Source organism: Trichomycterus rosablanca, chromosome 2, assembly GCF_030014385.1.
Source record: "Trichomycterus rosablanca isolate fTriRos1 chromosome 2, fTriRos1.hap1, whole genome shotgun sequence".
NCBI lineage: Eukaryota > Metazoa > Chordata > Actinopteri > Siluriformes > Trichomycteridae > Trichomycterus > Trichomycterus rosablanca.
Genome location: NC_085989.1, coordinates 30,554,284 through 30,571,036, shown reverse-complemented (window position 1 = coordinate 30,571,036; position 16,753 = coordinate 30,554,284). Strand labels below are relative to the sequence as shown.

The following is a 16,753-nucleotide window of genomic DNA, read 5'->3' as shown; positions in this document are numbered from 1 at the left end:
AAAATTTGAAGATGTGTCCCAATACTTTTGTCTATATAGTGTATTTAATGTGCTATCAGTGGCTATAATCTCAGAAGACATCTTACTTCTGTTTAGGTACACAGCTCAAATCAGACTTCTCTCTACATTCTGCTTTTTGTTTTCAAGAGAAATTAAATGCTTATTTCACTCTTTTATGCAAATGCCCTAATTATAAGCTTTGCTGTCGTAATGCATTCTACCCTACAGGGTCTGGGAGGCACAGGAAAAACCATCGAGAAAAAACACCATCAGCATTTCTGAAAAGAAAGAAAATAGAAAAAGAAAGAAAGGAAGGAAGGAAGAAAGGGAAAGAAAAAATGAAGGCAGAAAGAAATAAAGTAAGCAGTCTGTTTAAAACATCCTAGACAAATCTCTTCAAGTTTAGTAAATGCATGTTTGTTACCTGTCACACGTCACCAATAACACTCACCTTGACCTTAATTAGAATGATGCAGTTACCAAAGATAAATGAAAGAAACACAACAAAGACAAACCTATAAAAAAAGAAAACAGATAGACGATTAACATTCTACTATGCTCTGTAATGTATACAAATGCTCAGCATGCACAGTGGCCTTTGTATTAAGTTGGCAAGGGACAAAGATGTAAGTGACTTTAAAAGAGGGCATGGATGGCAGGACATTCCATTTTAAACAGGGTTATGCTAAGTAGCATTACAATAGCAACAGTGACTAAAGTGACATTTGTATGTAAGACCTATGAGGAAAACAGAAAAAAGCTAATGTACTTAAGGTGACTAAGACTATTGTCTGATCACATATCTCATTATCTTATTATAAGTCAAAGTAAATGGAAGAAACAATGTGTTTAATTTGCTTTTTCCATAATGTTAAAATTTTTGGGGTCTGTAATGTTAGATTTATGCTGTGTGTTTGGGCAGTCATCTTTTGGGAGTACAGTGCTAAGTATTTTGGCACTACAACAGTGTAAAGGTATGTGATTTGGGACCAGCCTTTACTTGGCCCTGGCTCAGAGGAAGTATTTTCTGTCACCTGATAGTTGTGACTTAGAGGAAACTCACCCCCACAGAGCAGATTGGTTGCACAGCACCTACACTGTGCAAACATGCCACAAGTACCAGGATTGGTGCTGTCTTTGGTCAGCAGTCCTTAAGTAATAGACAGTTATCAGCTTTTGTCTGACTTTCATTGCTTTGACTGTCACAGGCAAGAAAGCAGCTAGAAGTAAAGAAAATGGATTATGGTCTCAGAAGAAGTCACACTCAGGACCTCTGCAACACCCTGAATGCTTCTAGATATTGTGGTCAGACTCAATTGAATTAGGAAATCCTATCCGAGCAGACTGTTTTTGCTGTAGGCTTTCATTACATTCACAAGGTTTTCAAGAAAGTGCATGATGTAAAAATACAAAGAAAGCAAGGGAAAAAATATTGTTGATATAAGAATTTTATTTAATCAGTGAATTTATGACATTAAACTAAACCACAAGAACCTTATTAACAAATCAAAGGCTTACCATAAACACTACTAGTGTTAAAAAGAAAAAAGGTGGCTACCCAACAGATGTAATTACACCCACTACATCTTTGCCAAGAGTTTACAAGGGTAAACCTGACTCATACCTATTTTTATTTATTATTTTATGTACACCAATACAGTAACTATTGACATAAGTTTATCTTTAGCCATGCGTAATATGTGTGCCCTTGTCTACACAAACTGCAGTGGTTGGCACCCTGCCCAGGTTATTCCTGGAGTGTAGCCCCAGTGGAACAGGGCTCACTGCGACTTTGACCAGGACACAGCTGTTGATGAAAATAGAAAAGTGTATGTACAGTTTGATTTTAGTATATTGTTCATGCGTGAAGCTAATACTCAGAATTCTCAGAACGTTGTGTTTCCTTCAGTCTTACACCCACCTACTCGTGTGTGTGTGTGTGTGTGTGTGTTGTTAAGCCTGCCTAGACTGGAGCTGCTTACAGTGCTGCCAGTCGTAGTTCAGGAAACTACGCTGGAAGACTGTATAGTCGGTAAAGGGCATTTCCCAATACTAGCGGCTCCCACACACTTACACGCCACTCGTGGCGGGAAATATACGGTTCTAAAACATTTCCTTTTCGGTTTACCGAAACCTCCATTAGATAACAGAGTCGGTTACAGTTCAGACTGGAATGGCTTCCTCCCCGTGTAGTGCTGGTGGCAACTTTGATAGCGGACTCGAAATCAAAACTCGGTCTGTGGAACAAACGCTTATTCCTCTGGTCTCTCAGGTGAGTTTATACCGCGCCGTTTTTCTGAGAAACGCTGAAAAAGCAAGGCATGCCACCCTCTTGTTGTTTATTAACCTATAATTGTGTTATGAAAGCACCTATTGTATCTAATGCTTGGTTGTTTTGCTGCAAAACACGAAAACATGGTCATTTAAAGAGCAACACAAAGAAGGCGAGAGCTGAAGGTCTCTGGGGAGAGAAAGTAACGCTGTGAACGGCGAGCGACATGAAGCTGTGAACACACAACTATTGTTTTAGGGTTTAAGTAAACAGGGGAAACGATTGATTGAATTCATGTTTAAGCACTTTATTGCATGTAGTCGAGCCTTTTAAGTATTTTATTTAGGTCGTCACTTGTGCTTTAGGGCACTGTTATCACTTTATTAGAAACACCAGATTACTATTGAGTAGTACCCCCCATGGTCTCAGGACAGTTTGAATTGTTTGTAGGATACACTTTTAAATGTGTTGACATTATTGCATCACTAATTGCTGCATTTTTTTTTTTAGTATAACTTGACTAATATTCATACAACCAGTTTAGGATGACTTGCTCTGTGACTTAGTGCAAGTTGGAAGTAGCATTATAGTATGGGTAAAATAAAGTTATGCACGTGATCAGCAACAATACGCATATAGGCACTGGTATTTAACTAATGTCTGACTGGTATTGGGGCAGTGGCGGCTCCTGTCAAATCTCTCAGGGGGGCAATTGTTGTGATGATGGCCAAGGTGACCCGTTCAATGGGTAAATTCATGCTTAAATAGTTAACATCTTAAGTAATCTGTCAGTTTGCCCTCACAAATAACTTTGAACATGGAGAGAGACCAGCTTTACCATTAATCATAAAATTAAGTAAAGCCTTCACACTAACAGTTTAATTCAGTCATCAGATAGCATTTTATTTTAGGTGCAGCAGATCCAGAATAAAGATTGGCATCGGGTCTGATGTGCAATGAATAAAGAAGTACAATTAAACAATTGGGGAGATACAATAAGTGCAATCACAATTCACAATTTAAAAATTACATTACTTACTTGTAATTTATTTGTAACTTATATGATTTCCCCCCCTTTGTAGATACTTGCTTGATGTTTAAATTTGGTCTGGGTGGCCCTAATTCTTTAGCTGCTAATTTATCCTGATTACTATGACGACTTAATGGCATTTCCCTTAATGACACGATGGAGTTGCTCTGAACTGAGGTGATGGTAGTCATGTTGACGAGATCGCGACACCAGGTTACGTGTGACGCAAGCACGTAAGTGCGAGCCTTCCCGGAACCCATTCAGATTGTATTGCAGTGCCTGCAGTTCGAAAAAAAAAACCTTAACATGAGAGTCTATGAGAGCAATCCGGGGTGATTTTCTGTCAGACTGAAATCGCCCCAAAAGGGGCGGTACTGTACGGAACACAACTCGACGCTGATTGGCAAGACAATTTTTGGTGGCCCTTTGGTGGTGCGTCGCCCAATCGCCCTAAGGAACGAGCGACCCCTGTATTGGGGGCATTACCTTGGGGGTCTTTATAGATGTGCATTACTACTGCATTACTAAAACAAACTTTGTAGTAATGGGAATGGGCATTTATTACTACTTTGACCATGATTTTACTGATGTTAAGGTGTGCACTAGGGTAACAATTAAATTGTTTTATAATTGTTTCTTAATACTGTTAATTGCCTTAGTAGTAATCTGGTAGTTCTTGTGAAATTTAATGTTTTCTAGGACAAAATATGACATACATAATATTGTAAACCATGCACAACATTATTTAATGTACACCACAGAAGCCTTGCTACTCTGTGGCTACTTGAATCGGTAATCCATGCGACTCTGTAAGAATCATTAGCACCAGTGATGGTGATTGGTGATAAAAGGTTAGCGATAGGAGGCTTGCTAATTTTCTTTTCAGTTAACTTAGAAAGGAGGAATCCATTCAGAGCTCATTCATCGAGGTTGGGAAAGTGTCCTAGTCAGTCATAACCCTCCCCCTTTCTAATGATCCTAGTCTTTATTCAAGCTCATCTCATGTATAACTTTAATAAAACAAGGAAAGTAAAATAGAAACAGTGACAGCTATCACAAGTATCACAGTTATTAAAACATCATGAAGGGCCATGGATGATATGTTGTCTTTGTTGGAACTGTATTCTAATCCTATTAGATTTTTTTGTGATTATTGCAGAATAAATGCTTGAGTTTTAGAAAGCATTCCCCCAATCATTTGACTGGCCAGTAATAGGTATATTTGAGCTTATGTGTATAGAGTAAGGAGGTTATTGCCCTGCTCCAAGTGTGTCAGTTTGTCCAAATGCATTGTATGTAACTTTCTAATACATTAGTCACAATAGTTAATTCCTTGAATCACCAGATCTCACTGGTTCATTTTGACAGATTGAGTTCTGTTGTGAGCTTCTGTGCTGTTTAATTAAGCCAGCTGTTTGAAGGGGTGGATGCATTCATGTGGCTGTTATTGACAAGCATTTGGAAGTTCATTGCAAAGTAAAATTAAGAATTGATTTAGCAAGCAAGGGTAGAATCTTTATTTTACATGCAGGTTTTATCTATAGGTGCAATTGTGCTCTTGCATAACAAAGCAGTCAGTGCAGAAAAATGCATGTCCAATTTTTTTCATTATGGTGAAAAGGCACAGATCTGTTGGGTGAACAAAGAAGAGCCATTCAAATACTTGTGCATATTGAAACAGTCCAACACTGGTTTTTTCATAATGCCTCACTTTGGTAACTGATATTGTACGAGATTTTTCCCACAAATTAGCTACAACTAATAGTTTTCTTTAATCCAATATAATGCAAAACTTTAAGTGTTCCCTTCAAAGCTAAAACATACACATATAAGCTTGACTGCTAGTGCAGGGGGCACCTTATGTTGGATATAGCAAAAAAAAAAAAGTATTTTGGGTGCTTGAGTGGTTCAGTGGCAATGCGGTAACATCGAGTTATCTAGATGTCCCCGGCCTAGGCAGGCGCTATATAGACACAGTTGGCCATGTTTGTGGGGAATAGGCTGGATAGCGTGTCACATACTTTTCAGTACAACAGTAACGGCTGCTGTCTTGTCAAGGCATTGTTAGGGCTGAATGTTGTATAGTGAGCAAAACTGTTGTCAAAAGTTTTTGCCTCTCTCTTAGCACAACCTGTACCATAAATGAACCAGCTGTTGCAATTTCATCTCAGGCGATAAGTAAGTAATAAGGGTAAATATGATTCAGTGTAGATGCTGTGTAGACACTGATAAACAGGGAGGAAATGAAGGGAGAGGTGTGTTTGCTTCTTTGTGGGATGTGGTGCATCTTGCCACCCTGTGTTATCAGTGTTACTCCCTCGGCTGTGTAATAATCATTTGTTTGGACTTCCAAGACCACACACATGACCATAATTTCTTTTTAGCCTGTGTACTTTAGATAGGCCGTTCTGATGCTCATGTCTAAAATATTTATTGTACAGGGTATGTCTCATTGCTTCTTTTTTGCTGTGCTATTTGTTTTTGGCAGTTTTGACATGCTTTGGTGTTAGTGTTTCAACATGAACAGGGAACTGGAAACAGGCAGTGGCTAAAAGGTCAAAAGTCAACTCTTTCACTTTTTGTTAAGTCTTCATGTTATTGTACGTTCTTTATGTCTGACACATCTAGAAATTGAACCATTATAAGGTTGTGAAATTGTGGAAGTTTTGCCTGTTTAAGTAGGTTAGAGTAGCTCACAGAAACGTTTTTTGTTCAGACAAAATACTTTATTTAATATTTATTGTAAATGATTTTGACGGATCATCTTTTATTCTAATTCTATTATCAGTATTCACTTAGTCTTAGCAAAATCATGTTGTTGTAGTCTAAAGAGCACAATTTTGCAGTAGCCTTGCCTTCGATCTGTAGTACCATTTGCAGTCTTATTGAATTATTTTTAGGGTAAAGTGGTGCAATAGAACAGCAAAAATGTGGGATAGTAATGAAGCAAAGAAAACAACAAACATTCGCCTTATTGTTAGTAGATTTGGCAACAATTATGCCGTAAGCCTTCCATGGCCAGAAGCCAGAAGCAGATTGGCACTGCTCTCTAGATGGAATTCTTGTCATAATTAATTATGTGGCACCAATCAATCTTAGGAGTCTGTGAATTTATGTGTATAAACAAAAGAAAAGTAAACTGAAGTAAGTTATTTTGGACATTCTTTGGAGATCTTACATAGTGGTAAAAAAATAGGAGGTGACCATAAGCTTTTGTTTGTGGTCCAAAACAATGTTGTGTGGAGTGCAAAATGTTTCCCCCAGTTTTTTTAAGTTTTATGTTTTTTTAAAACTATATATTTTTTTTATAACTAAAATTATGTAAAATTCTTACAAAATGCCTTGCATTTTTAGAAATATCTGTTTGCATGAGTAATATTTGTTGCATTATCCATGGCTTAGCTGTACTTGGCGTGCCATTCATTTTGCTTCAGTCTCTCTTGTCCTTAGGCAAGCATGTTCCCTATTGTAAATGTTTTCCAAGCAATATGAATCCAGGCCTTGAGGGTATGAGTTTCTTAAGTTCAGTCTTTGTAGCATCAGATTGGATTCCGGTGACAAACAGTGTTGTGTTTCTTTTTCATGCCCTGTGCTGTAGTATGGTGACACTGTGTGACCAATTAATGTGCCTTCTATGATGGCTATATCTGCAAAATAAGTGGATCTCTTTTAGAAGGCTTTCTGCATCCTAGCTTATAAGCTTAATGCTTCATTGTCATTCTTTGGGACAATAAAGTTGTCTCCTGAGAGCACAAACAAAGTGCTAAAATTTTCCCATTCTGGGTTATCACCTATATTATCCAACTCCCATTACAACTGTGTTGTTTACATAACATTTGTTAACAGGACAGAAAAGAATGATTTTCTCCTCTAAAAAGGGACAGGCATGCAGACTATTTATTTGTGTCATTCTAGAGTGTACATTGGCACAGAGATAGGGCTTGGCTGCAGTTGCTGCGTTTGTGGAATGTGAGGAGTTTGTGACGAATACCCCATTTACCTTAACAGTAATAACAAAAGCCTCATTATTCTCCTGCCAGTATGTATAATGGCTGATTCATTTTCTACATAGACACCAAAGGGGAACCATCAGGGCCATGAAGGCTCTCAGAGAGGGCCTAAAATATTGTAATAGATGTAAATCTAGGCAATTAAATCTTTAATACTTGCTATTCAATTTGTTAGAAAATGTAAAGAATTACATTAAAAAGCCTGCCCTCTGCTGTTGCTGATTAGTGGTCCAACTATAAAGCAAAACAATTCATGATTGACAGATACCAATATCAAATTGACCAATGATATTGTCCCTTTTAATTGGTGGACTTCGTTATTGCTAACTTTATGACAAGTTCTGCCCACTGTGCCAGCTGCAATAATATCTACTATCTATAATAATATTTATCTGCAGAGCTGCATGAGCGTGACTGTCATTTGTTTTGAACTCCGGCCGTTGTCTTCGTATCCTCTAAAGTGCAAACAGAACTTGTGTGGCGATTGTGTAGTATTACCCCCCACATTCACGTTGGCAGCAGTCATGTTGCTCAAACCATATTTAATTATAGCTAGTATATGGTTCCTGACACTGGCCACTTGGCTTCATCAGTTGACTTGCCAATTTAAAGTCATTGAAAAAATCGCATTATGTGTTTTAGTGGTTTTACTTACCTTTTTTTTTAATGAAACCAGCCATAAAGGTATTAAGGTATTATTTTGTGAACTCTTTGCAGACACATCAGTGGTTCAGTCTGAACTGCCAGTCTGCTACTGTTGGACCCTTGAGCAAAGCTGTAATTCTCAATTGCTTGGATTGTATTTTGTCACATGTAATTCCTTTTGAACAAAAAGAAGCACCATAAATTCTGTACATATGAATGTATTGGTAATTTATTTGTTAATGAATGCTGGCCTCATGGTTTATTCGGATGTGTATCTGACTAGCATTTATACCAGTAAACCTTTTTTATACATGAGAAACAGAAGCATGCAGAGAGACTGCTTGGTTATTATGATGGTCAGTATTATTGCATTAAAAAAAACACTGCAAATGGTGCACACTTTGCTAAATCAATACCTGCTGTGCATGTTCCAAACTGGCTCATTGTAAGTTTACTCAGTTAAAGCCTCTGAGGTCAGGGTCTTCAACCCCTGTAGTTCACAATATTTTCATTTTGTCTAATTTTTTTTGCTGCATGTCTAGATCTATTTGTTCACACAAGGCTTTGACATTTCATTGTTCAATTCTGGCAACATTTGTTTACATCATTTTGTTGGCTTATGAAACACACAAACAGACCTAGATCTTTTTTACGGCTTTTTTAATTAAGTGTACTGACCTTCACATCTCTTGTCTTGTCTAACTGTAAACAGATTATGAAATACTTTTTTGCTAAATACTAACAACGTTATGACGGTGACAAAAACATTAAAATGCTCTGTAATGTGCTGGAAAAAATGTCCAGGGTGTATAACTACCTTCCACCAAGTGTTTCTAGAAGTTCACCATAAGATTGTGACCCCTCCAAAATGAAGAAGTGATGTCAGTATACCTGACTTCCATGGCTTTTTTATTAATAATATGGTCATCAATTTATTATATGGCCATGAGGGTCTTACTTTCTATACAACCTACAGTTTTCAACATGATTGCCAAGGCTGAAAAGACAGCAAACTGCCTCTAGAGAACAATACAACGTCATGCTTGGTGTTTTATTGACGCCAACACTGAGACAGTGCCGTTGGTTTCTAATCTTACCAGCAATGGAGCCTTACAGAAAGCCGTAATGTACATAGGAACATGCTATTCTCTCTGTATTTTTCAGCTGGTTGTGCCAGAACCATGAGTAGACAGTAGGAGCCACTGTTTTAATGGCAAGAAGGTGATTCCCCATCCAGACTTTTCTCTCGCATAAACGACCAGCTGTGTCTGAGTGTTTGACTAAGCTGCTGGTACTGCTGAGAGTAAATAAATAATTGAATAAATAATTACAATAATTTAAATGAAAGAATTGTTTGCAATGTTACATTTTTTAAGTGCACATTATGTCTTCCATATTTGTGGTTTCTTGCTTGTTGGTTAAGAGCACAACTATTTTAAGGACAATTTTCATGTGGGAGGTCCAATCTTAAGTGTCTATCTATTTATTTTACACTGATCAGCCATAACCACCTCCTTGTTTCTACACTCCCTGTCTATTTTATCAGCTCCACTTACCATATAGAAGTACTTTGTAGTTCTACAATTACTGACTGTAGTCTATCTGTTTCTCTACATACATTTTTAGCCTGCTTTCACCCTGTTCTTTAATGGTCAGGACCCCCACAGGACCACCACAGAGTATGTATTATTTAGGTGGTGGATGATTCTCAGCACAGCAGTGACACTGACGTGGTAGGGTGTAAAAACTCCAGCAGCACTGCTGTGTCTGATCCACTCATACCAGCAAAACACACACTAACACACCACCACCATGTCAGTGTCAGTGCAGTGCTAAGAATGACCCACCACCCAAATAATACCTACTCTGTGGTGGTCCTGGGGGAGTCCTATCCATTGAAGAACAGGGTGAAAGCAGGCTAAAAAAGTATGCAGAGAAACAGATGGACTACAGTTAGTAGTTGTAGAACTACAAAGTGCTTCTATATGGTAAGTGGAGCTGATAAAATGGACAGTGGGTATAGAAACAAGGAGGTGTTTTTGATCTTATGGCTGATTGGTGTACATCTTTATGATTAGACTGAGATGGACTGATGCACAGTGGCAAGCTGTACTAAGATCTGACTAGTCCAGCTTTTAAATAGTTCTTGGAATTAATAGGCTTTGTGTTCTGCTGGCCATTGAAAAAAGGACCATCCCACTCACACAGAGTTCAAAAGCCAGCTATTGTCATGGTCTGACAAAGGTATGCAAATTTTCCAATTTTTAAAAAACTGATCACCGACTGTTGTTAGTTGGTGGTTATCTGTTAACCAAAAAGCATGTAGCATTTTTTTTTATTTTAAAAATGTAACACACACAACTTAAATACATACAACTACAGTATTGTACTATTGTGACTGTATTACTTGCATTTTTGCACCTTACTTTCTTATCTCTTATCTCTGCTGCTAAAAAAAACCCCTACGCTGCTAACTGCATATCAAAATATGCTTTTCTACCTCACGTACCATTTACTCAGTACCATGTACTGACCAACACTTGTCTCTAGTCTTGTCTCCCTTAATTACTTTTTAGATTAGAAATGTCTTTTTGTATTTATTTTAGACCTTTTGTATTTATTGTACTGTTGTCTATCTGCACTGTGTACTGTACTGTTTTGCACTTTTTGTTCTATGTTGCACCCTGGTCCTGGAGAAACGTTTCGTTGCAATATGTACTTGTATATAGCTGAAATGATGACAAAGCCTCTCTTGACTCTTGACTGTCTTGACTCATATCAAGAGCTCAATCACGCTTTATTGATAAATAAACAGTGTAATATAGCCACGAGCAAAACTAGTTCAGCATTCAGAATGTAGATTTTATATGGTAGCTGGTAGTGAACAGTTCATTATAAGCACAAACTTAATGTGCTAATCAAAGAATTGAGATGCTGTTGGTATATGAAAGCCTTTCCTGAATATGTTAGTGTAGTTATTATAAGATGACAAGGAAAAAACAAACACACATACACACAACACACATAATAGAAGAACATGCAGTCAGACTATATACTGGTGCAAACTGGCCTCACTTTCTGTGACTTTAAAGTGTAATCATGCCGCTGTTTCTGATTTAAATAGAATAAGTGCATGAAGTTTTCCTGTTCGGATCAAAATCTTTGAATGGATCTGTAAGCAGAGTTGGCACAATGATTGGGGACTGGGGTGTGTTTCAAAATGACACTTTCTCTGTAGAGCCCTCAACTGATATCAAGCATTGGCTGTTGGAAATGCATTTAAAAGACATTTTAAAGATACTTAAATGAATTCTTGGCCATTTGTATAAACAAAACAAATGTTTGCTCAGTTACAATTTTAAAGAGAAAAGCACAAATGCTGATAATTCTAGCTTTGATTGTGAAGTCCTTGATACATTAATAAATTGATACGTTAATCAGAAGTAACATTCTACACTTACAAACCAGATTGGGGGCGATTAACTGAATGGAAACTTTGGTGCTAACTAGAAACATGCTTTACTAGCTTTTTTCTTTTGCACAGCTGATTGAGTAAAAGGGCCTCTCTGAATTCTTGGGGGTTTTATTGTCCCTGTTGATAGCACTTCTCTTTCTCCCACAACAAGCAGCCCTCATTTACTTCAACCCAGTTTTGACTTTCACAGACTTGAATGACCTGGTATTGAGCCAGTAATGTGATGAGTGTTAACAGTGACATCAGCATCAGTTACTAGAGTTTCAGTAAAACTAAAAACTTTTCATTTTATAGCCTAAAGCTACAAAAAGAAAACGAGTCCTTTTTCTTGGAATTCCTCTTTTTCATCACTGCATAAAAGCTAGATATTTAAAGAGGCATTTCAATTTCATTTAATAGATTCTTCAGACAGTTCTTTAAATCACACTGTACTTAGCACTTTTTACTTTCAAAGTGACTACGTTAGACCACTTCCCTTAAATTATGGCTTGTCACAGTAGATTTAAGTTTTAAACAGGTCTTAGTCCCTAGCACTGAAGAATGCATTATCTTACAGAATATACTACACAACATTAAGAGTATGTATAAACGATTAAATGATGTTAGCAGTTATTAGAAGTAGGGCTGCCACCAACGACTATTTTTCTCTTGATTAATCTATAGACTATTTTATCAGTTAGTCGATTTGTCTAAACAATTAATTTTACTTCAAAAAATTTAATTCAGAATCTCATTTAAGCTTCTTTTATTTTAACAACAAACTGTATGGGATAATAATATGGCACAAAACTAAATGTAAACAGGGTTTATGTCCATATTACCAAATTACAGCAGAAATAAAATAGCGGTAGGCACGTCTCATTAAGTCCAACGTACAGTAACGACAGAATGAGCCCAGATTCTGACCTACACATAACTGAACTTGCTAAGAAATACGGTATTCCAAGATCTCCACGAATAAGAAGCTTAATAAAACAATATAGAAGTAAAAATGCACCCTAACTGAACTTGCTTAGAATTATGGTATTCCAAGATCTCCATGAATGAAACAATGAAACAATATATAAGTAAAATTGCGCCCTAACTGAACTCGCTAAGGAATACGGTATTCTAGGATCTCCGCGATTAAGAAGTTTATTGAAACGATATAGATGTGCAACATGGCGCTAGTGCTGCTGTGGTACCATCAAAGCTTTGCACAGTGTACAAACCACATTTTTGTTTTGTGCCAGTTTTAAGTATTCCCAAACTTTGTGGCTTTAGCCATGACTTAGGTCATGTACGCAGCAAGTAAAGCTGAGGGAAATCATATGAACGGTCATATGAATGGAAACGTTGTTTAAATGAAAAAAGATTATTTATAAGCATAGTTTTAAAAACGATGCATCGACTTAAAATATTGACATCATCATCTAGGTCGACCAATCGCGGCAGCCCTAATTAGAAGATGTACAATCTTTGTGTGGTAAAGCTGTTTCTTTTTTAATGATACTTTTAATACTTTTACATTATTAATACTAGAAACTGATTTATCTTGATGAGCATTGCAGTTTGCTATGCAGAGTGACTGCCGGCTTCTTTATTACCTTCCTTATTATCAGTCTGAGAGCATGTTGTGAAATCCTGCTTGGCACACCTGTCTGGGGTACTTGAGTACTTGTGGTTTAATGAACTTCCCACTTAATGGTTATTAAACCGATTGTACTTATAAAAATGTTTAAGGTATTTGATATAGAGTGGTAGTTTTTTATTTTTACGTTGAAATGTTTCATGAGTTTGAGAACTGTTGGTTTGGGAGCTGTTAGTTTTACTATGCTTAGTAAATTTTCCAACCAAGATATTTCTTTTCTTAAAAAGGTGCAATTTACACAAAATATGCATTTTTTTTATTTGCAGCATTATTGATATCTATAATCTAAACTATAGATTGTTTTTATGTAACCCTTTGTAACGTTGTTTTCTTGTATGGAAATAAATTTTTATGCCAGTTAAAATTATCAGGTAACTGCTAAAATTGTTTTACTTTTTGATATCATTATTTATAATGTCTACAAAAAATACATTTTGTGAATTACTTCCATTAAAAGAAAAGAACTCGAGGAGAATTAAGGCAGTGGAAAAGAGCTTGCTTCCCTTGTGTGTTTCTTCATGCTTTTCACTTAAGTCTATTTTAAAAGCTTCCCCTTGAGGTAATTTGTTTCATTAGTCATGTCACACTTGGGTCTACAGGATTAGCTACGTGCATCCCTCTGCTCCCCAGATAAGCATAGATAACGCAAATGCTAAATAATGCTATAATTAGCCAGACATTTGGGAGCTTTGGATTCCCCAATCCTCCGCATGAATATTAATGAGATACTCTCATTAAATTCCAGCTAGTTGACAGGACAGGACAGTTTGGGTGGGAATCTCTCATGCTGCTGTCTTCATGCCAGTGTCTGTCTGTCTGTTTCTATCTCTCTCTGGTGTTGGTGGGCTGGACATGAAGTCTGACTGCTGTCGTCTGTGTTTAAGCATTACAGAGACGGACAGGTAGTGAAATTTGGTTGGTCACGACAGCTGGTTTTACAGCTGAAGCTGCTTGATGCTATGCACACAAAAGCTGCTGGCAGCTGGGGTTTATACAGGCTTATTAGTGATGGAGTTTAAATTATTATTTTATTTTTATTATCTTCAGTAATGATATAGTGACAAACATAACAAACACGTATGTATTTGTATTTGCATTTTTCCAAGACACATTTTTTTGTAGTTTCTTTTTTTTTTTTTTTTTTTTTTTTGTAAAAGTGGATATAATTAGAATATTTTCATTGATTTCTTACACATCTTGCATTATTAACAGTTCTTACCTAACAAATTTCTAAATGTTTTTGAGGGTCCCAGTCAAAGCCTAAACTTAAAATCAAGTGGACGTCTATTGAAACTAGGGCTGGGCGATATGGCTAAAAAAAGTCATATCTCGATATGCTTTTGAGAAGTGGCGATTTCGCCCAAAACCTACATTCGGAAGCTCTGATTGGTTCAAGAGATTCAGATGTATAAACCAGAGTTGTTTTGCCCACAGAGTGAGCAAAACGAATGAATCTTTACCATAAATAAGAGCACAGTTTTGTGATTCGATTCCAATGAATAATTCGTCTGAAAAGAGTCGTTTCTGACTCATTGACTTAGTGATTCAGTTTCCATGCTCATACACGAAGGAAAGCGTTCCGCTTAGCGCTTTTGTGTTTTAAACGTTCTCAAATGGTAACGATATTTACAGATATTTGCAGATATTGACGATATACTGCCCAGCTCTAATTGAAACCCCTGAAGATGACTGTTTACACACTCTTGCCATCCAGTCTTGTGCTGCCAGTGTGCAACTTCAGAGTTGATTTCTCATATTCATTAGAAGTTATTTATATTAATGACACATGACACATAACTTACAGAAAATATGTAGTATGATCTGCACTATATGGCAACATTATATATTCATTTATTCATCTGTTTTACTGCCACTCTATCCTAGTCAGAGTTGCGGTGGGTACAGTTCACTGGGCGAAAGGCAGGGAACACTCTGGACAGGTTGCCTCTCCATCACAGGGCAAACACACATACACAGACAATAATGGGAAGAACCTGCAAACTCCCTTATCTTGTCTAGAGTTTTTTAACTAGGTGCTTTTCCTTTAACTGCAGGAGCAGTAAAAAACATTGATTGTTCATATTGGGTAAATATGTTTTTTATGGATTTAAAGCTTCAAAATGATACCTCAGTGTCTCTTATAGTTGTGCTGTTATGGTAAAATCTGTTTAAAATTTTTATTAATCTGCTTAAATATTGAGTCTAAGAAAGTGTGTGTGAGCGCTAGTGTGCGTGGTTGTATGTGTGTTGTGAATTTCTTAGTGCAGACCATGATGATGTGTGGTCACAGCATTCCTAGGTGAGGATCAGGTTACGTGAATGAGATGCATGTTTCTGTGTGGGCAGGGGGTGTCTTCAGTGATGGCAAGAAAGGATAAGGGGGTGCAGGTTAACCCTTAAGGGCTCAGACCTGGGCACATCGTAATGTGTGACTTATTGCTAAAGCTATATGTGTTTGAACTTCTAAACTGTGTAATTGCACTTTGTATCAGCCAGTAAATCTTGAGGCTGCTGCTATAGAGAAACCACAATAACTTTGAAGTGAAACGTTGATGAAAACGATGACTTTTTAACGAGCTCTTCTAAGCTGTTCTAAGTTAAGGAAGATAAAGATTGTAAATACTCTGTGGGTTTTGGTTCGCCTTGGGAAAGAAATGCAAGTACGCTGATCAATGTAACATTGCTAAGGGTTTCGTAGGAAGTCTTTCATACAAAACATTACAAACACCTAAAATCCTCTAATGAAAGTGTTTATATTTATATTCTTGTTTTTTTCTTTACCTGCCTGTCCCTCCTGGCCCAAAAAAGCTTGCAATTTGGATTTAAATAAGTGAATACATAAAATCCTTTAATTAGTTCATTACTGCAGTGATTACGTTTTGCCTGGCAAAATTTTTTTAGCCTTTACTGATAAAGTGGCAAGCTTCTCATTTCTCAACCAACCATATTGGAAGACCTATTCCAAGGTCTGGTAGAAGAAGCTACTGTCTTTCAGTGTTTAATAGTGAAAGTAAGAACATTTTCACATGCACAGTGTAACAAGAACTTGGACCCTGGAGCAATGGACACATTTTATTTGAAGTCCTTATTCCAGAGAGATAGACGCATTAGTCTAGGAGTGAATAAGACACTGCATAGTGCCTAGAAGCTTCCGAAGGCAGTGTTATGATCTGGTCAGGTGCTTCAATTGGTTAGATCCAGGCTCAGCAACATCATGTGGCAATGGAATGAAGTCAGCTGACTACCTGAATGTACTGAGTGACCCAGTTAAGAGTCCTTGGTATGGGCTGATTGGTTCAATTCTTCTGTTGGCCAAAAACTATTAAAGTAATGTTTTATTCTGGTCAGAATCATGGCAGATCTAGTTTCACTAGTAAACACTGGATGCAAGGCAGAAATATCCTGGACAGGGTGGCAATCTATTGCAGGGCTTTAGCCATCAAACCCCCCTTTTCCTCCCACACACAGCTAATCATGTCTGTGTAGACATGGCCTGCTGATAGCACAGCTAAGATTTGAACCTGGATCTCAGCGGTGGTGGGCTAACATAATTGATTACTGTAAAATTCAAGCTCTTAAGTTATTGCAACTCTAGACAAAAATAAATGTGTTGCATAAAGTTGTCAAAAATCCATAAGTTATCCTAAAGCAGTCCATCGAAATAGTAGAGTCCACCAATTTTCCTCCCAAT

General features: G+C 37.2%; 1 protein-coding gene across 1 annotated transcript in view; it reads left to right on the top strand.

Moving 5' to 3' along the window:
• The first annotated feature begins 2,093 nt into the window (after positions 1-2,093).
• ctnnal1 (catenin (cadherin-associated protein), alpha-like 1) overlaps positions 2,094-16,753 on the top strand; it is an 83,508-nt gene continuing 68,848 nt past the window's right edge. The window contains exon 1 of the mRNA XM_063014201.1: positions 2,094-2,272. Coding sequence (XP_062870271.1) covers positions 2,174-2,272 — 99 coding nt within the window. The 5' untranslated portion in view covers positions 2,094-2,173. The remainder of the gene's footprint in view (positions 2,273-16,753) is intronic.